This window comes from Gigantopelta aegis, chromosome 9 (assembly GCF_016097555.1).
Source record: "Gigantopelta aegis isolate Gae_Host chromosome 9, Gae_host_genome, whole genome shotgun sequence".
In the NCBI taxonomy this organism is placed as follows: domain Eukaryota; kingdom Metazoa; phylum Mollusca; class Gastropoda; order Neomphalida; family Peltospiridae; genus Gigantopelta; species Gigantopelta aegis.
Window position 1 is genome coordinate 38,910 of NC_054707.1, and position 26,068 is coordinate 64,977.

General features: G+C 36.4%; 1 protein-coding gene and 1 long non-coding RNA gene across 3 annotated transcripts; one reads left to right on the plus strand and one right to left on the minus strand.

Moving 5' to 3' along the window:
- The first annotated feature begins 7,900 nt into the window (after positions 1-7,900).
- On the plus strand, positions 7,901-9,944 carry LOC121380685 (zinc finger protein 862-like). Its single transcript, XM_041509632.1, has 2 exons — positions 7,901-8,405; positions 8,563-9,944. Exons 1-2 carry the CDS (start codon positions 7,901-7,903, stop codon positions 9,942-9,944), a joined length of 1,887 nt encoding a protein of 628 aa, XP_041365566.1.
- Positions 9,945-15,233: 5,289 nt separating this feature from the next.
- LOC121382002 lies at positions 15,234-25,804 on the minus strand. Of its 2 annotated transcripts, none has more exons than XR_005959099.1 (2): positions 25,749-25,804; positions 15,234-17,098 (listed from the first exon to the last, which is right to left on the minus strand). It is a non-coding gene; the product is annotated as an uncharacterized LOC121382002 (long non-coding RNA). The 2 variants fall into 2 exon arrangements; XR_005959098.1 differs by lacking the exon at positions 25,749-25,804 and adding an exon at positions 18,998-19,224.
- Between the last annotated feature and the right edge of the window lie 264 nt (positions 25,805-26,068).

Below are 26,068 nucleotides of genomic sequence, written 5' to 3' on the forward strand. Positions count from 1 at the left end.
ATACCTGATCATTCTTCAGAGTTGTAGTCCGGTTGTGTTGAAAACTACCTCTGTCTGGATCAAGTCTTGATGTAGTCTGGTTGTGTTGAAAACTACCTCTGTCTGGATCAAGTCGTGATGTAGTCCGGTTGTGTTGAAAACTACCTCTGTCTGGATCAAGTTGTCTTTCATGTCACAGAGCTTGTCAGACACTGTTACTCTGTTCAACCATGTAACATTTTCAAACTGATGTCACTGCTAAAATAAAATTTATAAAACAATAACAAAATTAAATAAAACAGCAACAATAAAATGTCTATTAGAAATTATCAACAGCTAAATTTTGAAATTACAATGAATAAAATGAGAGAAATATTTAATATCAGCTTTAAAACAATGACCAACCCAACTAATACAAGACTTGTTATTAAAAAGTTTAAAACATAATTATACTGCATCCATTAAGAATGTGGTATCACTACCTCATACACATTGTGAGTTAGAGAATAAAAACAGAACTAATCTAGAGGGGTCCTGGAAATTCTTGAAATCCTAGGTTAAAATCTGTGCCATCTGACACATTTTGGAGGGAAGGACGATTAAAATGCGAGGAAACACAATGTTCCATGAGAGGAAAACAGCTGAACTGGGGAGAATTTCCACCCCTGTAGTATACAGTACAGAATTTAAGATGATCAAGTTAGATACAACTTTAAGTACTATGTAATTAAAACATAATTAATAGCTTGTTTTTAAGAAAATGTTGTGTGCTATAATTTTATGGCCATGTTTCAAATAATTTGTTAATTAAGTTAAAGTCTACGATGATATATAAAAATAAAAATACATCAAATCAGAGATGAAGATTATCCAAGTCTCTAAGTTTCATAAACTAAAACTTTATGAATTGTTCAGATTTTAAAGCAAATTTATATAAATCACATAACATTTTTTTTTTGCAGCAGAAAACAATGTATACTAAGTTTATTAGATAAAAAAAAAATAATAATAAAAGAGAAAAAAGAAAAGAAAAACCGTGACATGTATAAAACACCTTTGAATACATTAAGAAACAATAGAACTTTCATATCGTAACAATTTAAAAAAAACCACTCGGGTTCTTAAAACAAGAAACACCAAAATCAAGATTCTGGCAAAATGGAGACAACTCTTTGAATTATTTACAGTAATTTTAAATTAATCATTTCTAACTAAAAATAAGTGTAAGACACATAATAATAATTAAATGCCAAACATAAGACCCACACTCTACAGTAACCAAACCTGTGTTCCTTGACTGGTACAGGCAAAGTGGAGACAACTCTTTGAAATTTTAATACACATTTTTAAAGTTTGTTAAATGATACAAACAAGTTGTCTGGATCCAGAGTTCGACAAATCTGCTAGCCTGACACCCGGGGCTAGTGCTTTTTAACACAGGGCTAGTGCTTTTTAACACAGGGCTAGTGACAAATGCAAAACGTGGTAGTAAAATCTCACACATGTAAACAAGGTTAAAAAAAGATGTGAATTGCCAGTCACAATTAATTAACAGTACATGACTGAAATACAACCTCAGTCATGTTTAGAATTGCTGTGTTTGTCTCATTTATCTATTGTCTTCTAATTTAATGTCTCATTTACTTGCAATAGGGATGTTGGCAATCAGAGAACACAATAACAGAGCTGGCTTGACCTGTTTAATGTGCGTAGCAGTTTGGTTAACGTTTCACCTGTACAAGATGATAATGAAATGTAATTGAACAGCACTAATGTAACCGTTTAGAATTCATTCTCTCACAAGTTTGTCTTCTCATTTCATTTAATAACTACTCCATGCAGAGTATTGTCCTAGTAGATTAATCTACCACGGTAAAGCTTAAATGCGTTCCATAGTCAGTTTCTTAATTGATACACTATGGAGGTGTGAAAATTGCTTATCTGCTGCACCTTGTCACTGTTATTTAACATAAAAAAAATTGTTATATAGATTTTACAGTGCTCGCTTAACATGGGCACTTGAGCGACTTGGGGATCCAGTTTAGATGGCCGCTGGGTGTGTAGGGCAGGTTACCTTCTATTATTAGTACATATACGTTAAAAATCCACCAGGACAGGTTTGATTGTATTATTTTATAATGTTGACATTCATATGTTGAATTTAATTATTATGACAAAGTCTACGTAAAGCTAGTTTATTACTCCCCGCATTGTGTTTTCATGTTGAGGTCTGCTGTTCCAAACAAATATATTTTTCAACGTATTTTTAGGTGGAGCATGACTCAAACTCCCTAGAAAAATTCATTCGCCATATTCTAGATCCCACCCGTGTACAATTTCCAGCACATTCACCTGACAATATGCTTCAACAGTCAGTAGCACATTTAGGTTGACTATCAGTGCCAGACATGGGTGTTATCTGAGCTAGACAGTCTACCGGTATCTGTGAGCTTGTCACATGATTTTGTGGTGCCAGTCTCTCTTCAAACTCTCAGACACTTCATACTTAATTATTATCTATGAATAGGTGTTCCTCAAGTTCTTCATCATTCATCTGTGTACAATGCAAGTGATGACTATTTTTAAAAAGGCGACACAGATTTCGCCTTATGATGACTAGCACGACGGCGAAGTCAGGCTGGTCAGAACGAAATCAGTGTTCCCTTCGCCTGGTCACGTGAGCCCTGTAATACTAATACTAATAATACTAAAAACAAATGTGAAAAAAATTATACTCATGTACCTCAAAAAAACAAAGAGAAAAAACCAGGTCATCCCTTTTTTTCAGGTACTATAGGGGTGGGGTTCCCAGAAACATTGTTTTTCAGCCTTGTATGAAATTTGTTGTAATTATTCAGAAATTTGGGCTAGTGCTTCATTTTGGTGGGCTAGTGGAAACAAATGGTCATACCCAAGTCTTCTTTATTTCCCAGAGCTTGTCAAACAGTGTTGCTCCGTTCGGCAAGTGAAACATTTTAATTTTCATAACTGCCAGAAAAATAAAATAATAATCATAATCATAATCATAATCATAAAAAAAAACTATTAGAAATTATCAACAGCTAAATATTGAAATGACAAATATTGGAGATTTGTTTGTTCAAACTTTAAATATCAATAATATAAAAGGAACATTTTTAATATATGCTTCAATAACCAACCTGTTAAGACCAAACTCTACATAACTATTAGATATACATATACTCTTCAAAAAAAGAAACGCAAAAGGGTACAAATGGGTTATAACTCCGATTTTATGTTTCCTACCGGTTCATGCTTTGTGAATATAAGGTCATTCCCATGGTTACATTCGATAAAACGCAGCTACTGTACAATAAAGTTCCAAAATGTGAATATTCGCAAAAACGCAGCCACGTGCAAACCATGTCACCACTGCACATGCGTTGTCTGCACGTGCAACATGAACACCGACAGTATAAAAGTGCAGGGTGTTCGCTTGCCTGGCCTCTGTATCTGGCCGACAGTTGACAATCCAGGACATGCCACGTCTCAGTGAACCGCAGAGAAACAATGCCATCGGCCAACTAGACGCAGGCGAATCCAGAACGGCCGTTGCCAGGGCATTCCATGTGTCCCCAAGCACCATCTCCAGACTGTGGGACCGTTACCAGCAACATGGATCAACACGTGACCTCCCTAGATCCGGTCGACCACGGGTCACTACCCCCGGGCATGACCGCTACATCCGGGTACGCCACCTTCGGGAACGATCGACTACTGCCACCTCCACAGCCGCAGCAATACCAGGTTTTCGCAGGATATCCGACCAGACCGTACGGAACCGCCTACGTGAGGTAGGAATTCGTGCCAGACGTCCAGTTCGAGGTGTCATCTTAACACCACAACACCGTCGACTCCGACTGCAGTGGTGCCAGATTCATCGACAATGGCCTCAACTGCGATGGAGACAGGTGTGGTTCAGTGACGAGTCCCGATTTCTGCTCCGACGTCATGATGGAAGATGTCGCGTTTATAGGCGTCGTGGTGAACGTTATGAGGCAAACTGCGTGCAGGAAGTGGACAGATTCGGCGGGGGTAGTGTCATGGTGTGGGCAGCCATCTCACACACTGGCAGAACTGACCTGGTCCACATGCAGGGCAACCTGAATGCACAGGGCTACATTGACCAGATCCTCCGGCCACACATCGTTCCAGTTATGGCCAACGCCAACGCAGTGTTCCAACATGACAACGCCAGGCCTCACACAGCACGTCTCACAACGGCTGTCCTACAGAACAACAACATTAATGTCCTTCCTTGGCCATCGATATCACCGGATTTGAACCCAATTGAGCATCTATGGGACGAGTTGGACCGACGCCTCCGACAGCGACAACCACAGCCCCAGACCCTGCCCGAGCTGGCAGCAGCCTTGCAGGCCGAGTGGGCCACCATCCCCCGGGACGTCATCCGTACTCTGGTTGCTTCAATGGGCAGGCGGTGCCAGGCAGTTGTCAACACACGCGGAGGCCACACCCGGTATTGACTCCAGATGACCTTGACCTTGGTGGTGTGTCCTATCACTTACTCACAATGGACTAGAGTGAATTGTGAACAATCCTGCAACATTTGGTAATTATCGGACTCACCATTCAATAATTAAATCAATTCTCCAAATGTTACAATAATGTGGTTTTGCGTTTCTTCTTTTGAAGAGTATATATTTATTGCATTATTCTTTATTTCGTTTGACATCATACAATCATACCTCTCTAGAATGTTATTAGACTGTCGCTGGTTTTATAACTTTTAACCTGCACTATTATTATGCAGAAAATTACGTAGAAAACTGTCGAAGCCCATTAAACAGTATATATTGTAACTTATAAACTTTGTAAGACAAAATGAGCCTCTATTTATCGGCATATACATTAAATGGTGTCTGATTATATACGCATAGGTATTCTTACGTTAAGGATAGAATAAAAAAAATGTTGTATTCACATGTTAAAGAATATGTACATTAATTGTTTGTAATGACACAGAGTTTGTATTTATCTGGTATCAAGTTTTATTACTGCATCCAAGCATTTGTAGTCAGTTGTGTTGAAAACTAGTGCTGTCTGGATCAAATCTTCTTTTAGCTTGTCATCCAATGTTGCTCCATTCAGCCAGTGTTACATTTCATTCTGATGTAACTGCTCAAATAAAAAGACATTAAAAAAAAAGAGAAAAAAAAAGATATAAAAGCTAAGTATGATCTAAGTGGAGACAACTCCTTAGAAATTATCAACAGCTATTGGAGGATTTGTTTGTTCAATAATATAAAAGGAAGATTTTTAATAGATGCTTCAAAAGAATAGATTATAATACAAGACTTGAAATTAGCAATTCTAGGATTCAGACACTTACTTACCAAGCAAATTCCATGACTTTCCACACTGTTTAACAGGATCTTTTCAAGTATTGTAGATCCTGAAATTAATGGGTCCCTAAATTAATGCGAGTGACGGTGGGCAGACTAAAATGCGACATGAAATTAATGCAAGTGGCCTCCCTGTGAAATATTAACTTTCCTAACACCACAGGTCTGTGTACTTTTTGGTTAAATCCAAGTTACAGATCAACTCACTAACATGTCTGTATACACATCAGTTAACCTGTTTAGTACCTATTGTTTTTGTTGAGATCAACTCAAAGCATATTTTCCAGGCAATAATTTACCTAACATGTATAGTTATCTAAATCTGGCTAAACATTACAACTGTATGCCAACACAGTTGCAGGAAACTTGAACAGTAAAGACAAAGAAACGTTTGACTGCAATATTAGCATGCTAAAATCCATTCATGCGAGGTGGATTGTGTCGTCTTTTGACAGGGTGGCCAAAGATCCTGCAATCACACACATGGTTGGACTACTGGACAATTAGTCTGTCTGTCTCGTTTACAATGATATGTGCTCCAGTTCTGTTTTATAAATATATTAGAATTTCAGGTTTTTTTTTTTTATGTTTTAATAACGTGGGACACATATACAAAACATAGAATTAAATGCGTTATATTATTAAAGCGAATAACACACTCACAGTTTTCGCATTAATTTCAGGATCTACAGCATTTGTTAAGGTGTATGCATGAATTAATCTACAAACCACTAATGATGTCACATGACATTTTTAAACATTGTATAGGGTAATACATGTACTTACCAAATGTGTATGGTGTGTATATCTTATATATCTTTTGTAAGAACTATTACCGTTTTGAAAACAGTTGATCTTAAAGTTCACAAAACAGTCACAGGTCATAATTTATTGTAACTGTACGCATTAAATACAGGGTTCAATGTAGACTGACAATTTAGGGAGAATTGCTGCAAAAACATCTATTTTAAAAGAAATGTTTTATTTAACGACACACTCAACACATTTTATTTACGGTTATATGGCGTCAGACATATGGTTAAGGACCACACAGATTTTGAGAGGAAACCCGCTGTCGACACTACATGGGCTACTCTTTCCGATTAGCAGCAAGGGATCTTTTATTTGCGCTTCCCACAGGCAGGATGGCACAAACCATGGCCTTTGTTGAACCAATTATGGATCACTGGTTGGTGCAAGTGGTTTACACCTACCCATTGAGTCTTGCGGAGCACTCACCCAGGGTTTCGAGTCGGTATCTGGATTTGGATTCTGAACCCAGTACCTACCAGCCTGTAGACCGATGGCCTAATCACGATGCCAGTTTATTTTAAAAAATAAATTCTATATTATTACATTAACATATATGAACACTACATGTACACACTGTAGATAAATTTAACATAATTAATACATCATTATTTTAATATTTAAAAAAATTTCATGTATATAAATTATATATGTACATGGTTATTTTCTTCATTTTTCTCTAATTATAGTGGGATCCTAGTGTTGTTGTTAACAAGTGCTCATGTTTATGTTGATAGTTGAGCCATATATTGGCGCCGACAAAATGGAGCCAAGGCTTAGGAGGTCACATCCAGTTTGTCTACATTGAGTAAACTGAAACTCTGCATAGCAGGACGGGCGAGGTCACCAGCCATTTCGAGTTGCCAAATAAACAAAATCGGTAGCAGACGATACATGTTTACGATCTTTTATTTGTGCATTTTATTTTTCAAGGTGTATATAGCTTTGTTTATAGAAATAATACATATATACCAGGGGTGGGGAAAAGCCATTTTTTGCTGGTCTCGGACCGATTCACAATCTTTGAGACCGAGATATTTTTTTTTAAACATGTGTTTGCCGGTCCCACTTTTATAATTTTTTCGGTCTGAAGCTTCTGTCCATTTTTATTATTGGAAACAACTTTAATTTGTTATTGATATTTCTGCAACTCATTACTTACCTACTTCACTAACAGGTGTTTATTTTGAGTCGTGATACATTTAAACCGGTCACACGTTTAATACAAATCAATCAGTCATGTTTTGTTTTTCTATCAATGACCGGAAATAGAAACGTTGAACACGGTGAATGAGCTATTTGTGTCACTTCTCAGTTTGTTCCTGCACAGGTGTCGATCGGTACACAATTACAATAGGTTTAATTAAGTCGGCCAGTAATCTTTAATAGCACTGTGATCATGAAGCAAACGCGTAATAACAAAATAATTACATCAATGGGATTAGCACCAAAAACCGCAATGAACAGTCGGTCACAAACCGGTCACGAGATTAAAGGTTTACTTATTATCGATGATACCAGTGATAATGAAGGAAGGACGTATGCTTTAACTAAAACAAAGACCTAGAGTTCATCTTTAATCAAAGGGGATACTATTTTTGCAAATATGAATACGCTGCAGGTATGCCTATACTTGTCGACAAAAACAACAACTTTAAGTTTAACGTATATATACTGTTTTGCTGGGAAAAGCAGATGCTTGCGATTTGTATTGAGATATCAATATGTCATTGCTTACGGACACAGGTTCTTCCCCAGCTAAGAAGAAAGTTAAAGTGCAATGTTTTCAGTTGGCGTGGTTGAAGCAATTTAAGTGGCTAATTTGTGATGATGGAGGTCTTATGCAGTGTACCACATGCACGTTGCATAAAATGAAGAACAGTTTCGTCAACCCTGGATCCAAAAACTACAGGATGTCAGCTTTAACAGACCATGTCAAATCAAGAGACCACTTGACTGCTGAAGGGTTACAAACAATCAAATCTCAAAAACTAATTGAGAGTATAGTGATAAAATCAACAGCAATAGCAGACGATTCCATGACAACACTGATACGAAATAGTTACCTGTTGGCATTTGAGGATTTACCGCTAGAAAAGTATGAATCACTGAATCGGAACTCCCGACTTACTGGCAGCATAATAACAACATCCATGTATCAAGACCGGCGGACTGCAACCGAGTTGATCACCATTGCATCGGATATCATCAGGGAATCCATTATCGAAGGTAATTATAGTTTGTTATTTGATATTCTTCATCATGAAATATACTCAATATATATACTAACCAGTATATTAAAATATCCCACTTTTTGGCACCACTGTAATTTGATATTATTATTATTATTTTAAAATTAAACCATAAGTATTTTCTCTTTTGTTAGATCTGAAATCTAGTAAAGCAATCGGAATAATGGTCGACGAAAGCACAGATTTGGAAACTGAAAAGCACCTTATAATATATGCAACATACGTCAAGGAGGGATCGACGTGTGTGCGGTATGTTCAGCTGCTCAAGTTGACATCATGTGATGCAGTTTCGTTAACTGCAAAGATCGTCAGTTTTTTCCAAGGAAATGAAATTGACATGAAAAAAGTATTTGGGTTTGGATCAGATGGAGCAGCAGTGATGTTGGGGAAAGAGGGTGGTGTAGCGACATTGTTAAAAGTGTATTCGCCATATCTCGTGGAAATGCATTGTGTTGCACACCGATTGGCACTAGCTGTTGTTGATAGTGCAAAAGTGGTAAAAGAAATTAAATGGATGGAAAGCATTCTTTCCATGTTGTGTGGATGTTTTAGACGTTCACCAAAACGGTTGATGCAGTTGGCAATGTGGCAAGACTTTCTCGATGACCCCAAAAATCAAGCCTCTACAAGTACATCAAGTCCGATGACGAATGCCCTGACCAATGTTCGCCGTACTTTACCATCTCTCCTAAAAATGTTGGAAGAAGACAGAGACGATGACGTCACCGCTGAAGCGTTGTTCTGTAAACTATCATCCTACAAATTCGTTTATCTCCTTCACCTTTGTTGTGACATCTTCGACCAGATCGCACGGCTGGTCAAGTTTCTACAGCGACGTGATTTGGTTTACGCCGAGATAAACCCTGCAGTGACATTGGTTGCTGACACATTCCATATGTGGTACCTGAGCGACGATGCCATGGGAGGTCCACTGCTGAGGGAATTTGTATCAAACGTCGACTGTAGTGAGCCGGTTTTTGCCGGGATTAGTTTAACAATGTCCAAGCAAGATGCAGGCCTGTTGAAACTCCAGCAAAACATCGCCAACGTCATGACAACGAATGTTACATCAAGATTTCCTGACATGGAATTGCGTGATTCCATGAGCATACTTGACCCACAGAATTTGCCATGTAACAACTTGAGTTCTTATGGAGTTTCCGAGCTCAGTATGCTTTCGAAACACTTTGATGGAGCTGTGAACCCCACTGAGTTGGTGAGTGAATGGGAGTGGTTTAAAGTATACACAAAAAGAAACCATCGCCAGGCAACACCAACAGATCTGTTAAAGGATGCGGCTCTTGTTAACCTGATCAACATAAGCTGTGTACTGCCAGTATCCAGTGTCGAATGTGAGCGTGGTTTCAGCCGCCAAAACCTGATTAAAACCAGGCTGCGTACAGCAATGACATTGGAAACGCTGGATTGTCTGATGCGCATTTCCATCGAGGGAGACGACATAGAGCAGTTTGATCCAGCACCAGTCCTGTCCCGATGGAAATGTCGTCACAGTTGACAGTTGTATGGGGAATTGTCGGGTCGCGTCGCCAACAGGCCTTTGTAAAATAGTACTTCCGTACATGAATGCTGAGAGACTTTACATGACATTTACATAAAGAGTACAGTGCTAAATGTATTTATTGTTGTATGTGTTTTTCATTATTATACAAGTAAATTGCTATTTTGATAACTGAAAATGTCTTGGTGTTTTTTGTCATGTTTATTATGAATGGGATGGGTATATAATATGTTATGGGAAGCAAAATGGTTTACACCGGTTGTCATACACAGTAGCTCAAGTTCAAGGTGAACCAATCGGCGTCAACGTTATTAATCGTTCAGTCGGCAACTTCTATCAATAGTATCATTGAATTAGGTGTCAAGTTGGTTGTTCAACGACGCTTATCAGGACGCGTCAATAAAACAATATAGTAAGGAACCATATTTCCTTAGGTGTTTTAATGTAAGTTGAGGGATTGGATGTACGTGCAGTCGGATATTTTACGAGCAGTAAAGTCCCGTAAAACGATAATAAACGATAAATTCATCAAGTAGGCCTATAAAATAGTTTTAAATTTTTTTTAACCCGGGGGGGGGGGGGGGGGGGGGGGGAGAGGCTACTAATTATGTCATAGGTGGGACCAATTGGCAATTTTTATTTTCCCCACCCCTGATATATACAATATTCAATTTTATTTATTTAATATATTTTATTATTATTTTTAATTTAAATGTCTCGCGACATCCGATGAAAGATTGAAATATATAGTAAAAGTTGTGGAATGTTGACAACGTAATTTTTCATGAATGAAAAAAAAAAGTCCCGGTATACTTACTGTCCAACCAATCATAATAGCCTTGCTTCATTGTCAACCAATGAAAAGACGTACATCCGGTACGACCCTCGTGGTGCGTACCGTATTTGTACGACACTGCTATACGTTCACCAGGTGGGTGATAAAAATATCATGTAAGTATCATTTACAATATCCAAATTACCGACACATGTACATAGGTGCACACATGCAAATTATTACATTATACTGACAAAGAAAATATAAATTTTGAGGCTATAGACCATTTGAATGATGAATTGGAATTCAACTTCCATAAAATTCATGAATATTAAAGGTAAAATCCATTAAAAACAACCCTACATATTATTATCTTTTAAACCCATACCAACTGAAATAACTTTAAGAAACCCCAAAAGTTCAGTGTAACATCAAACTGCATAGGTTAAATCTTCTCTTCGCACTGTTCTACCTTTACTTCAGAGACAATGCAAGTCAATCTGTATGGTCATAGAGTTTAACGTGCACATTCAGAGCAAGCTGTTGTAGCGTGCAGATGTCGACTTCTGATGGCTCCTCCGTCTAGGACAGAAAAGGTCTTGGGTTGTGTTTGTTTAGAGAATAAAAACAAAACTAACTGGTTACTTACAACAAATTGACACTAATATACAGTACGGAATTTAAGATGATCAAGTTAGATACTAGCTTTTAGTGCTGTTCAATTCCCAGATATATAACAACTTGGTTTAAAGAGAATATTGTGCAATTTGTTCAACCCAAATAAAATAATTTTAAAGCAGTCTTTCAAATTATTTGTTAATATTGTAATGGCCGCTCCTTAATTGTCCATTAATTAATTGTATATTTTAAAACAGACCTGCAACTATATTACCATAATCATTATAAAGCTTTGCACACATTTCTTTCATAAAACGAGATAGTTGAAATGGTGCTTTCACAGCAAAACATCAATTTCAAAATCCAACATTGCTACTTTAAGTTGGAAAAATGATATCAACAGTCAGTCTCAATGTTACGCTGTTGCAAGTTAGAAACCTGTGCCAATGACAGGCATGCTCTACAACAGCTTGTTCTGAATGTGCACTTCAAACACTCTGACCTGACCTGACCTGACCTGATGGTGGGCACTCTCAAACTGACTGTCACACTTTACTTGTGACAAGGGCTGATAGCCCAACCAATGAATTCCCCTTGTCATACCCCCAGTGACTTATGTGGCATTCTATATTATGTTTGGCAAATAAACAAATCTAAACGATTAAATAAATAGACTGCTGTTTATTTATATTCAGAAATTCAATTATTTATATTCAGAATATTTTAAAGTGAATTTACACAGAATTTTAGTCAGTAATAATTATTACTCGGTAACTTAGAAATAGTTAGGCCATCAGTTACAAGTTTTACATTAGTGGGGGTTTTTGTATTCCATTCCAAGTCATTATATGCTATAGTACTACTAGGCCTCAACACTTATTAAACCACCTTGGATGTGACCTTGATGGATTCAATGTATTATTGATTTTTTTTTACAAATACATTTTTTAACTTTACTCTGGAGTTGTTATCAAGTTTGAGTACAGCGGTACTTGAAGTGTAGGTCATCCGAGGGCTATTACAGTATAAACACTGCAAACGTGTTGGAGTTGTTATCAAGTTTGAGTACAATGGTACTTGAAGTGTAGGTCACCCGAGGGCTATTACAATATAAACACTGCAAACGTGTTGGAGTTGTTATCAAGTTTGAGTACAACAGTACTTGAACTGTAGGTCATCCGAGGGCTATTACAATATAAACACTGCAAACGTGTTGGAGTTGTTATCAAGTTTGAGTACAACGGTACTTGAAGTGTAGGTCATCCGAGGGCTATTACAATATAAACAGTGCAAACGTGTTGGAGTTGTTATCAAGTTTGAGTACAACGGTACTTGAACTGTAGGTCATCCGAGGGCTATTACAATATAAACACTGCAAACGTGTTGGAGTTGTTATCAAGTTTGAGTTGGTACTTGAAGTCACCCGAGTTATTACAATATAAACACTGCAACGTGTAGTTGTTATCAAGTTTGTACAACAGTACAACCATCCGAGGGCTATTACAATATAAACACTGAACGTGTTGACGTTGTTATCAAGTTTGAGTACAACGGTACTTGAACTGTAGGTCATCCGAGGGCTATTACAATATAAACACTGCAAACGTGTTGGAGTTGTTATCAAGTTTGAGTACAAAGGTACTTGAAGTGTAGGTCACCCGAGGGCTATTACAATATAAACACTGCAAACGTGTTGGAGTTGTTATCAAGTTTGAGTACAAAGAACTGTAGGTCATTATTACAATATAAACACTGCAAGTGTTGGAGTTGTTATCAAGTTTGAGTACAAAGGTACTTGAAGTGTAGGTCACCCGAGGGCTATTACAATATAAACACTGCAAACGTGTTGGAGTTGTTATCAAGTTTGAGTACAACGGTACTTGAACTGTAGGTCACCCGAGGGCTATTACAATATAAACACTGCAAACGTGTTGGAGTTGTTATCAAGTTTGAGTACAACGGTACTTGAACTGTAGGTCACCTTGAACGAGGTCTATTACAATATAAACACTGCAAACGTGTTGGAGTTGTTATCAAGTTTGAGTACAACGGTACTTGAACTGTAGGTCACCCGAGGGCTATTACAATATAAACACTGCAAACGTGTTGGAGTTGTTATCAAGTTTGAGTACAACGGTACTTGAACTGTAGGTCACCCGAGGGCTATTACAATATAAACACTGCAATGTGTTGGAGTTGTTATCAAGTTTGAGTACAACGGTACTTGAACTGAAGGTCACCCGAGGGCTATTACAATATAAACACTGCAAACGTGTTGGAGTTGTTATCAAGTTTAAGTACAACAGTACTTGAACTGTAGGTCACCCGAGGTCTATTACAATATAAACACTGCAAACGTGTATAAAAATAAAAAAGACAAATCAATACAGAGATCATGCAACAGTCTAAGTGGAGACAACTTGGAAAGTTTCATAAACGAAAGTTTTATCAAATGTTAAGGTTTTCAAATCTTTTTTTTTTGCATCTGAAATAAAGCTATTTCTAGGTGTATTAGCTTTAGAAGGAAAAAAAGCCCAAGTTTTTATGTATCTTGACTTGCTGAAATTTTAGTATAAATTTTAAAATAAACTGATCAATAACACAAATGAAAAATAATACTTTCTTGTCACTTTGCATTAATTAAAGTCTGACGGTTTAAAATACAGCAATATGGAAACTATTCAAGTGACATTGTGTTTTTATGTGATCAAGCTACATACTTGATAATGCTTCAGAGTTGTAGTCTGGTTGAAAACTACTGCTGTCTGGATCAAGTCTTGTTGTAGTCTGGTTGTAGTCTGGTTGTGCTGAAAACTACCTCTGTCTGGATCAAGTCTTATAGTCCGGTTGTGTTTAAACTTGAAAACTACCTCTGTCTGGATCAAGTCTTATAGTCCGGTTGTGTTGAAAACTACCTCTGTCTGGATCAAGTCTTGTAGTCTGGTTGTGTTGAAAACTACCTCCATCTGGATCAAGTCTTGTAGTCTGGTTGTGTTGAAAACTACCTCTGTCTTGATCCAGTCTTGTAGTCTGGTTGTGTTGAAAACTACCTCTATCTGGATCAAGTCTTGTAGTCTGGTTGTGTTGAAACAAAACAAACAGACATTGTTACTCCATTCAGCTAGTAATATAATGCAACTGCTAAAATAAAAATAAATAAAAACAAACAAAAATAAAATTTGGTAATTCTGACTCGTAGTCATCAGAGGAACCCACAACATTTTTACTAATGCAGCAAGGGATCTTTTATATGCACTTTTCCACAGACAGGAAAGCACATACCACGGCCTTTGTCCAGTTGTGGTGCACTGGTTGGAATAAGACAAAAATCAATCAGCTGAATGGATCCACCGAGGTGGTTCGATCTTGCGACGCAAGCACCTCAAGTGAGCACTCAACCGACTGAGCTAAATCCCCACCCCAATTTTTTTTAATCAAATCCATAAAACCCCCCCCCCACCCCCCCACCCAAAAAAACCTAACAAGAGGACCAGTGAGGTACATGAGACACCTGTCAAAAGTAGGTCAAAGTGACCTAGTTATAGTATGCAAGGTTTGACAACCCTACATGACTTGAAAAGGAAGTTATTGGCCTGAACAAGGATTTACCGTAATGTGCAGTAATGGATGAAAAGTAGGTTGTGGTGACCTAGTTATGGTACACAACACAAAGCCATCCCAAGTTGTATGTGAATGAAAGGCTTGAAGATCCTATACAACTTGATAAGGAAGATATGCCCCGGAAACAAACAATACAGATGGTCAGATGAAGCCATACTATAACATGACCTGATGAGGATGGGTATATATATATTAAAACAAATCTAGACAAAATGTTAAAACCTAATGACATACAAAACACTACTTAAAAACAGAAAACACCAAAACAGAGGTACAGGCAAAGTGGAGACAACTCCTTGCAATATTTACAGTGAAGTCTAAAATAATAATTTGTAATGTAGCTAAAAGTAAGTGTAATACACATAACAATAATTGAAAGCCAAACATAAGACCCACACTCTACAGTAACCCAAACATGTGTCCCTCGACTGGAACAGGGAAAGTGGAGACAACTCTTACAAAATGTAATATACATTTTAAAACAATTTGATCAATGTTACAAACAAGTCTAGAGTTGTAATCCGGTTGTGTAACGCTGTCCGGATCAAGTCTTGTTTTATGTCACAGAGCTTGTTAGTGTTGCTCCATTTTGATGTAACTGCTAAAAAAATAAACATAATAAAAAAAAAAAAAAAAAAAAAAAAATAAGACAACAAAATATCTAAGTGAAGTCAACTCTTAGAAATTATCAACAGCTAAATTTTGAAATTACGATTATCACAAATTTGTTTTTAATACTTTAAATATGAATAGAATGCAAGGTATATATTTAATATATGCTTTAACATTTATGCATCCAGCTTGACAATTAAAAAAACATCATTGAACAAAGTTTTAAACATAAAATATCTCATTTTGAACCTGTATTTTTCAATTGTAAGAAACTGTAAGAAAACAATTAACTTTACGCTATTTTGATATGTGTATGTTTCAGGGGACATCTGTGAGTTTAATTACCCTAATAAATTTACAGAACTTAACATTTAAAACATATTTGAATTTTTCAGTAAACTATATGGCTTCTCTGTCCAGGATAGGAAAGGGGTGGGTTGGGTGGCAGAAGGGACCATCCGCGAGTGAGCACCAGCAGCCTGACCGGAGTTGGTAACAGGCCGAGGGTGGGTTTGGTGCTGTGGAATTTTGAATGTCCCGTAAGATTAATGCCAAAGGGAAAAAGTGTCCAGTTTAATGAAGGGAGCTGTGTGTGTGTAATTTTTGGCATGCTGCCATCAGAGAACTGTTCAAGCATGCCTGTCTTGGGCACAACCTCTGAGGAGGGAGCTACATATGTTTTGAATCAGAGTGTGCTGAGAGTAGCTCGTTACTGGATCCTAGTTGATGCTGAGGCATCTCCCTAGGTTGCCCATAGGGGCCCTTAAAAGGACCTGATCTGTTCAGATCGTGGCATGACAACCCAGGGGAGACTCGTTTGCAATTGTTTATGAGTCCGGGAGGTAATGTCGGCAGGCTCTCATTGTTATCCTTCGGTCATCTTTCTTTCCATCCTCCTCTTCAATCTTTCCCATCTGTTGATCCGGCTCGGTCACAAACACACCAGCTGCAAGTATTTGAGATCGGGTAGAGGGGGGCGGTATTCTTTTGCCCGACCCCATCTGGATGATTGCAATTGTGTACTTGGAGCCAGTATTCTTTTGTCTGGCTCCTTATTAAGTACGTGGTGCTGGGCCATTATTTGTGGGCGGATGCATTGTTATCATTAGTCAATGTATCCTGTGTAAATTGTGTTGTATTTAATATGTGTCATGTACGATTGTTGGTCCTACGTAATATTTAGGTTGTACATATTGTCCTAATTCCCTAATCGTAAATCATCAACATACCCAAAAGAAAAAAGCCCCCACCCCTGGATTTAAAGAAATACAAGGAATGGATCGAGAAATTGTACTAACCTACCTAGCTACATTCGAAGGGTTTCACCCCTTATTGTGTTTGTTTTGTTTAATAAAGCACTAAGTTTCACTGAGAAAAAAAGAAGGTGATACTTGAACCATGTTTATTGGTTACTTGATCATGCTTTAGAGTTGTAGTCCGGTTGTGTTTAAAACTACTGCGGTCTGGATCAAGTCTTCTTTTATGTCACAGAGCTTGTCAGTGTTGCTCCAATCTGATGTAACTACTAAAAAAATAATAATAATAATAATAAAAAAATAAAACAACAACAAAATATCTAAGTGAAGTCAAATTTTGAAATTATGATTATCACAAATTTGTTTTTAATACTTTAAATATGAATACAATGCCAGATAGATATTTAATATATGCTTTTAACAGTTATGCATTCAGCTTTACAATTAAAAAAACATCATCACTGAACCAAGTTTCCAACGTAAAATACCTCATTTTGAACCTATATTTTTTAATATCAAATTGTAAGAAAACAATTAACGATACGCTATTTTCATACGTGTATAACGTTTCAGGGGACATCTTAGTGAGTTTAATTACACCAATAAATTAACAGAAGAAATTAATAAATATTTAAAATGTATTTTATTATGGGTGTAACTTTTGGCATGCTTCCATCGGAGAACTGTTCAAGCATGCCTGTCGTGGGCACCTCTGACTGAGCTACATGTGTTTTGAATTTGAGTGTGCTGAGAGTAGCTTGTTACTGGGACCTAGTTGGTGCTGAGGTGTCTCCTTAAAAGGGCCTGATCTGTTCAGATCATGGCATGACAACCCTGGAGAGACTCGTTTGCAATTGTTTACAAGTCCAGGAGGTAAGGTCGGCAGGCTCTCATTGTTATCCTTCTGTCGTCTGTTCCGTCCTCATCTTTCTTTCCATCCATCCTCCTCCTCTTCAATCTTTCTCATCTGATGTTTATCTGGCCTGGTCACAAACACACCAGCTGCAAGTATTTGGGATTGGGGGGGGGGGGGGTATTCTTTTGCCTGACCCCCTCTGGGCAATTGCATACTTGGAGTCGGTATTCTTTGTCCCTCTCCTTATTAAGTACGTGGTGCTGGGCCATTATTTGTATCCTGTGTGAATTCTGTTGTATTGAAAATACGTGCTGTACGATTGTTGGTCTTACTTAATGTTTAGGTTGTACCTATTGTCCTAATTCCCTAATCGTAAATCATCAACACACACACACAAAAAAAAGCCCCCCCCCCCCCCCCACCACTTCCCTTGGATTTAAAGAAATAAAAGGAATGGGGGGGGGGGGGGGGGGGAAGATGTTACTTGAAACACATCTATTGGTTAAGTATTAGCAATTGTATGCACAATCCTCATGCCAAATCGCATGTTTGTATATGACATATTTAATCACTTAACGGACGTTTTCTTACTCGGACGCTGAATGTACGGCCCAAAGATGACAAATGTAATTTTTCCTACAACAACATTTTTCATACATTTATGTTTTAACACACTTAAATACATCATACTGATAGGTATCCTCATGCCAAATCCCATGATTGTTTTCAACATATTTAATCACTTAATTGACTTTTCCTTCTTCAGACGGTGAATACAGATTTCATTATGTACGGCCCAAACATGAAAAATGTGATTAAAAAAAAAATCTTACATTTATTTTTTTAACATATTTAAATACATCACACCGAGGTGCCAAGTAACATAAATCTAAAAGGTATCTATGATTGTGGTGTCCCGAGTTCGTAACCACGTTATATTTTCTGTCGTCTTATTAACTTGTTTTTGAACTTACTGTACTAAACACCTTTGAATACATTAGGAAACAAAGATTTTCCAAAATGTTAAAACCTAATGACATACAAAACACTACTTAAAAACAGAAAACACCAAAACAGAGGTACAGGCAAAGTGGAGACAACTCCTTGCAATATTTACAGTGAAGTCTAAAATAATAATTTGCAATGTAGCTAAAAGTAAGTGTAATACACATAACAATAATTGAAAGCCAAACATAAGACCCACACTCTACAGTAACCCAAACATGTGTCCCTCGACTGGAACAGGGAAAGTGGAGACAACTCTTACAAAATGTAATATACATTTTAAAACAATTTGATCAATGTTACAAACAAGTGTCTAGAGTTGTAATCCGGTTGTGTAACGCTGTCCGGATCAAGTCTTGTTTTATGTCACAGAGCTTGTTAGTGTTGCTCCATTTTGATGTAACTGCTAAAAAAATAAACATAATAAAAAAAAAAAAAAAAAAAAAAATAAGACAACAAAATATCTAAGTGAAGTCAACTCTTAGAAATTATCAACAGCTAAATTTTGAAATTACGATTATCACAAATTTGTTTTTAATATTAAGCAACAATAGTATTTTTATGTGGGGGTTTTTATGTTATTTCCAAAACACTTTTACTTTTCGTCACCTACCTTTTGTTTATATTCCAAGTCTCACAGTAAGATGTGTAGACAGTCAAGTAGCTAAGAAATTTTAAGTATATCCAATTCTTTGTTACATGTTATCTTTAAAATTCCATTTTCTACACAGGAACCAAAATAGGTCAAACACACATGACTACATCAATTAAAAACATTCGTAATTTTCTTAATTTATGGTGATTATGCCAAAAATACATTTCGAAGTGTTCTCTGCATGTTTATTTTGACATATTAGTGAGTGATGTCAGTAAAAATATGAGGTCACATGTCAATTATTTTTCTATGGAAGCAAATAAGGGTGCTAAAATTTTAATATGTAAACTATGAATGCAAGATGAATATAGTTTTACTTTAAAAATATGACTATTAATACAACATATATAGTCAGTATTATATTTTAAAATATGACTATTAATACAATATATATATATAGTCAGTATTATATTTGAATAAATAATAAAATAATATTTAGATAACCAAAGCTATTTAAAAAAAAAAAAAAAAAAAATTGTTCCATCTTATGTTGCAAGTATAATTTTAAGCACCATGCAGCAATCTGCTGACTGCTAAATCAATAGAAATAATTATAAAAACAGTTCTTTTTATCGATTGATTCAAGACATAAATTCAACCATGCAAATTAGTTATATACTTTGTTTTTATGACATTTTGTGCTTCTATACTTGAAAATAGTAAATAACATGACTCAATAGAGTTATGTTTTTTCATTTAGTGAACCGGGGTAGGCCGATTGGAAGCATGTGTGTACTTTTGGTTGCATGAAATATGTAGATTTTTTGGCATTGTTGGTTCAAGTAACAATTAAAGTTTCCTCAACTAATAATTATAATAAAATGACAAAGTTTTAAATAATATTGTCTCGGTATGTACAATGGCGCGGTATCTTTAAACAGCAATTGAGCATCACCAAAGAAAAGCTATGACATCAAATACATCAAAAGTATTTTTTATTAATAAGAATAAAAAATGTTTACAATTTGCCAGTTTGCAGTCAGTATAAACAATTAAAATTACCATTTAACTAAAAGTACTATTTTCCGTAAGTCACTTTTTTAACATACATAAACATCTCTGTATCTTCAAAACTTCACAATTAATTTTACTCACCTGCTGCACAAGACATTGTTATCTGCTACTAATGAAATAAACACAAAACAATTAGACCACCCCTACCTCAATCTATTTTTATGGACGTCTGAATGAGTCCCCTGTCCTTATTATACAGGCACTGCATACGATTATATTGGGTCATGATTAAACGACATTCAAGTACATATTACATCTTAAAATTGTTATGAATAATAGTAATAATAATCAACAACAACAACGTGTATTAATAATATGGAATTTATGGACAATCACACATCGGTTACAGTTGTTTGGAATTATTTTTCTTGAATATTGGTTATTCAGAAGTTATCTGGATGTTCTGCTTCAAAATATATTATACTGTATCAAAAAGGTTAGAATATTACAGTACACACAAGTAAACTAAATCTAAAATTCTCACTATATAATGAATTTAATGTTTATATTTTAATGATATATATACATTCGGTTTTGTCAATAGTAACAAGAAAAACATTATTATGTCTACACTATGCGAGATTGTTGTTTATTCGTGCAAAAATCCATACCATGAGGATACTAATGGGCTATTTTCACAAAAAGGGGCAAATAACAGTAAAGATTTAAAAAATATATATAAAATGTAGTTTTTTATGTCTTTAATAGTAAAATCTAAAGCAGAAATGTTCAGTGGTGCATAATTTAAAATAGCAAAACTAGAGATGTATAATTTTTTTTTTTTTTCGTGCTTCTACTTTTACCCTTAATTGTAAGGCATAATAGTAAACAATTCTCTTTACCATTAATTTATTAATAGCAAAGAAAATCAATAATGGTAAATACTTTTATAAATGCATATAGATATCTATAAGTGTTACTATTACAGGCATATGTAAGATATAATGCTAGACTGGATGATTGTGAAAAAGTGTTAAAATCTGCCTTTTCTATTATTCAACATGGATAACGGTAAAGACAAAAATTATAATAGTAAAGTCATGAGACATTATATTTGTTCCATCTGCAATGTACATCAGTAATGCAATCATGCAAATGGATTTTAAAAACAGATTTACTGAATGAAAAATATACTACTCAAAAGAATTTAAGGGTCAAAAATGTATAACCAAATAAGTTTCAGAGTGTATTAGATTGATGATGTAAAATACACCAAAAATTTATTGTTCCATATTTACAAAAAACCCACAAATAAACGTCACTGTATACAAGAAAGTCACATGACATGCTGTCAAAGTTGAAGGTTGTCAAACATGGATTTTACACATTAGAACATTCGTTTAATAGTGTGTGAATCCACCCCTGGCGCAAATACACTCGACACATCGTTGCCTCATGCTGTTGATCAGACGTCTGAAGAACTCTTGGGGAATGGCCTGCCACTCTGCCATAAGAAGTTGACCCAGATCATGAAGGTTGGCCGGAGGGGCATGGTTATCCCGAACTCTCCTGCCGAATTCGTCCCAGGCGTCTCTATTGGGGCCAAGTCAGGCGAATATGCTGGCCAATCCATCCTGGCGATACCTTGTTGTCTGAGAAAGTCCGTTACCACCCTGGCACGGTGGGGTCTGGCATTGTCATCCTGCAGAACTGCCCCGCCTCCAATCTGCTGAAGGCCTGGGAGAACCAACGGCCGGATAATCTCATTCAGATAGCGGATTCCATTCAGATTGCCATCCACCACATAGAGGGGGGTCCTGTGGTGGATAGAGAAGCCGCCCCACACCATGACGCTGCCACCACCGAACCGGTGACGTTGTCTAACGTTAACGTCAGCAAAGCGCTCCCCAGGACGTCTGTAGACACGAACCCGACCGTCGTTGAACTGGAGACTAAACCTGGACTCATCAGTGAACATCACTCGACCCCACTGAACACGTTGCCACCGCAGATGAAGTGTGCACCAGTGACGTCTGGCCGTTCTGTGACGTGGTAGGAGTGGTGGTCGAACAGCCTGGCGACGGCAGCGTAGATTATTGGCTCTCAGACGATTGCGTATGGTTTGATCAGACACTCGAGTTCCAGTCGCAGTCCGCAGATTGTCACGTAATCGGCGTGCAGTGGTTGTGCGTTGACGTAGAGCCATATTGGTGATGTAGCGGTCCTCTCTATTTGTAGTGCTTCGGGGTCTTCCCGAACGTGGACGATTTCGAACAGAATTCGTTGCTTGGTACCGTTGCCACAGTCAGCCAATGAGCAATGAGCAACATTTCTTTGCGTATTGCCATCCTGAAGCCAAGAAATAGCCCTTCCTCGATCTTCAATAGTCAGTTGACGTCGTACCATTGTCGAATTTGGAGTGTGCACCGTACACGAACGCAAGCTCCAATTATACGGAAATTCAGCATTGGGAACATGGAATACACGTGCAAAGCGTGCAAATGAAGCGCTTTGTGAAAAAGCAAGTTATGGGCACTTAGCAGACATTTCGCTTTCGCCCTAATTTACATGCAAATGTAAGCATGTTTTCGCCATTAGAACTAGTCGACAGTGTCAACGACAGTGGATTTTAATTCATTTATGGGTTGCTTAGACCCACTTTCGTCAAAATGGAACAATACCATGCATGACATTATGGTCTAGCTAATATAATTGACATTCAGAAAATAATGTCGAAAATATCGTCTGACCCTTAAATTCTTTTGAGTAGTATATAAATGATGGGTTTCCAGGACTAGCTCTGGGTGAGGAAAACAATTCACCAAATTGCCTATTAAACTTCAAAAATTTACAGTTATTTTCTAAAAAATGTAAATCATTACATGAAATTATTTTGCAAAAACTAAATTAAAATATTGGCGAATTTGGCAAGTGCCAGAGCTAGCCTTGGGTTTCTCATGCTTCCAGGATACTTTATTAAACCATACAAACAGACAATAAGTGTGACATTGAAAAACGTCTTTTAAGAATTAAAAATAACTTGCCCAGCTAGTATTCATGTACTTAACATGTTGATCTAAGCTTGACCTAGATGTGACAGTGCCATCTGGTGGACAACTTTCAAATTAATAAAATATTGGTCCTTTTTGTAGGTAATATAACGGTAAAGACTTAAAAATTTAAGAAACGTATGTATTTATGAGTGGTTTACTTACTTACACTTTGCAGTTTAAAGGCAAACACTTACTGGTAGTATTTTAGGGAGTCTTGTGATTCCATGATAACATGTGTTTTTGTACACAATAACAGAGTGGACATTTTGGGTTTAAAATTTTATCCACAAGCTTTTCTAATGCATCTACATGGCCAAATATCACATACAGAGCATCAAGTGATGATGCTTTTTATGTGCATCCCTGTTTATTTACATTATATGCTGTTTTGTGGAACATATTAGAGCTGCAATGTCTTTACCATTATTTGTCCCTTTTTGTGAAAATGGCCCATATACAATTATTAAGTACCTCGAATCACCAGGGACCCGTGCTAAAATGTAACAAAGAATTGGATATACTTAAAATTTTGTAGTTGACAGCCTACACATTTTACCGTGAGATTTGGAACGTAAACAAACAGTTGGTGGCTTATTACACTTAAAAATGGGGGAAATCTCAAATGGTGCTATTTAATAGAGACAGCGATTCAAAAGGGTACGAGTATAAACCAAATGGAGGCAACACTGAACCGCTACTCCAGACCATTGATTTTGACGGGTGCGAGCGCTATCACACCCATGAACCCCTGTCAGCTCAATCTGACATGTGTGAAATAATGCGCCCTTAAATTGAACAAATCACGCTTGTATTTTTTGGTAAATTGTTTATTGAATCCAATCCACAACGCCACAAACCTTTCCATTCTATTCACAATGAACTTCCTAGAATACTTTTTATAAATTGAGACACGACTGGTTGGTTATCCTTACACTGAGCCAATCAGCTAGGAGTTCACTAAATTTATTTTACACTGACGTCGTTTTGATCACGTACACAAAAAATAATAGGTGCATTGTCCAATAATTCTATATGTATTTAATGTTTATACATGTTGGTATCACAGTATACGCATACACCAACAAAAAACTAATTTAGTAAAGCAGGTTTTGTTTTCGTTAATAGCATAGCAACGAACTCGCAGACATTTCTACTTTGTGTTTCACGATACTGTCATGTGATTTAAAGCCAAGGACATTGACCTTGGTAGTCAGATTGACGGTTGACGGACACCTGAAACAAACATACACTGATTTAATTTCAACTCAGTAATTCGAATTTACCGAGTGTAACGCATGTATATTTAAAATTAAATTTACATTAGGGTTGTTTTTGGTTTTTGCTATGATTCGAGTTAGTAGTGTAATAAATGACGTGTTAATTACTGTATACCAATAATGAAAGTTAATCCTGTTTGTAAAAATATATATTTATAAAAATTGTAGTAAGATATACTTGGGTAGAAAACAATAGATGGTGACATTTTCTATGTTGACATTATTATTGGGGGTTTTTAAATAGAGAATTTGCAGGTACATAACATGTTATGATATGATAAATGTTATAACCCTGTGCCATGTGGTTGTTACACTTTTAATTTCTTTTTAGTTTAAATGATTTACAAATAGGCCTACTGACATTTTTTTTTGTGAGAGTTTTTATTAGACATTTTACAGGTAGAATTCTTAATAACAATACCATGTTGTTACAATGTCAATTCACATTCAGTTCACAGGTTTGTGTCCATGGAGAAATCATATCATTCTGTGATGAAGACTAAAATTATTGTACTTGTTTAAATAAAACAGAATTATGAGAATAAACACAAACAAATCAGTTTCAATTCTTTATTCATGAATAGTCAAAAGATTATCATGATTCAGAATTTTAATGCAACATAATATACATATAATAATAGTAATACATAAGAAATTGATAAATGTGTTCATGGTGTTTAGAACTTTTTCTTGTGTAAGACTGCAATGGCCCATTACTTTATCTTTGAGAACAACCATCATATTAGTTAAATTAGGATATTTATTTTGAAAACACAAACTATTAACTCTTAAGATATTTAATTTACTTAATCATCATCATGTTCATGGGTGTAATACCTCTCGGTCTCTTGCCTCTAATTCTGATTATTTTGAGGGGTTCGGTTTTTTCCTCTTCTTCATTTTGAGGAGTGTGATTTCCACCCCTACCCCCTCCCGTAAGCATTTTGAGGGGTACCTTTTGAGTGCGATTTTTAGCACTCCTCCCTGGGTTTGTCAAAATCGAAGGTCTGTACCCCCAAATTAAACTTCAACCCCTGTCCCCCAATGACTATATCATATGATAACTCAGTAATGATGACGAGTTTTAGTAAACATCAATTAATAATAAACAATACCCACGTGCATTAGTCTGCAACAAACTGTTTGAAAATCACGCGCAACGAAAGAAAACATTCGAATTCAAGGGAAGTAATTATTGTTTCCTTTCCGGTTAAACTCGTGTAACTGGTGATTGTAATTTCCTCCATTATCAGGAGAACCAACATACCGAATACTCTCCCCATTCTAAGGAAGAAAAGGCGAAGAAGAACAGCTGATACAATTCCTTCTCCTTTTACTTTTTATGCGAAATATAGGCCTAATTCAGTTGAACATTATAAAATATTATTTTGTGGGTGATGAATTTTCAAAATTGTGAGGATATTGTAAATGATATCAAA

Coding starts and splice junctions, on each gene's coding strand:
- LOC121380685 (XM_041509632.1), top strand. CDS start 7,901: ATGTCATTGCTTACGGACACAGGTTCTTCCCCAGCTAAGAAGAAAGTT. Junction 8,406..8,562: donor CAGGGAATCCATTATCGAAG/GTAATTATAGTT, acceptor CTCTTTTGTTAG/ATCTGAAATCTAGTAAAGCA.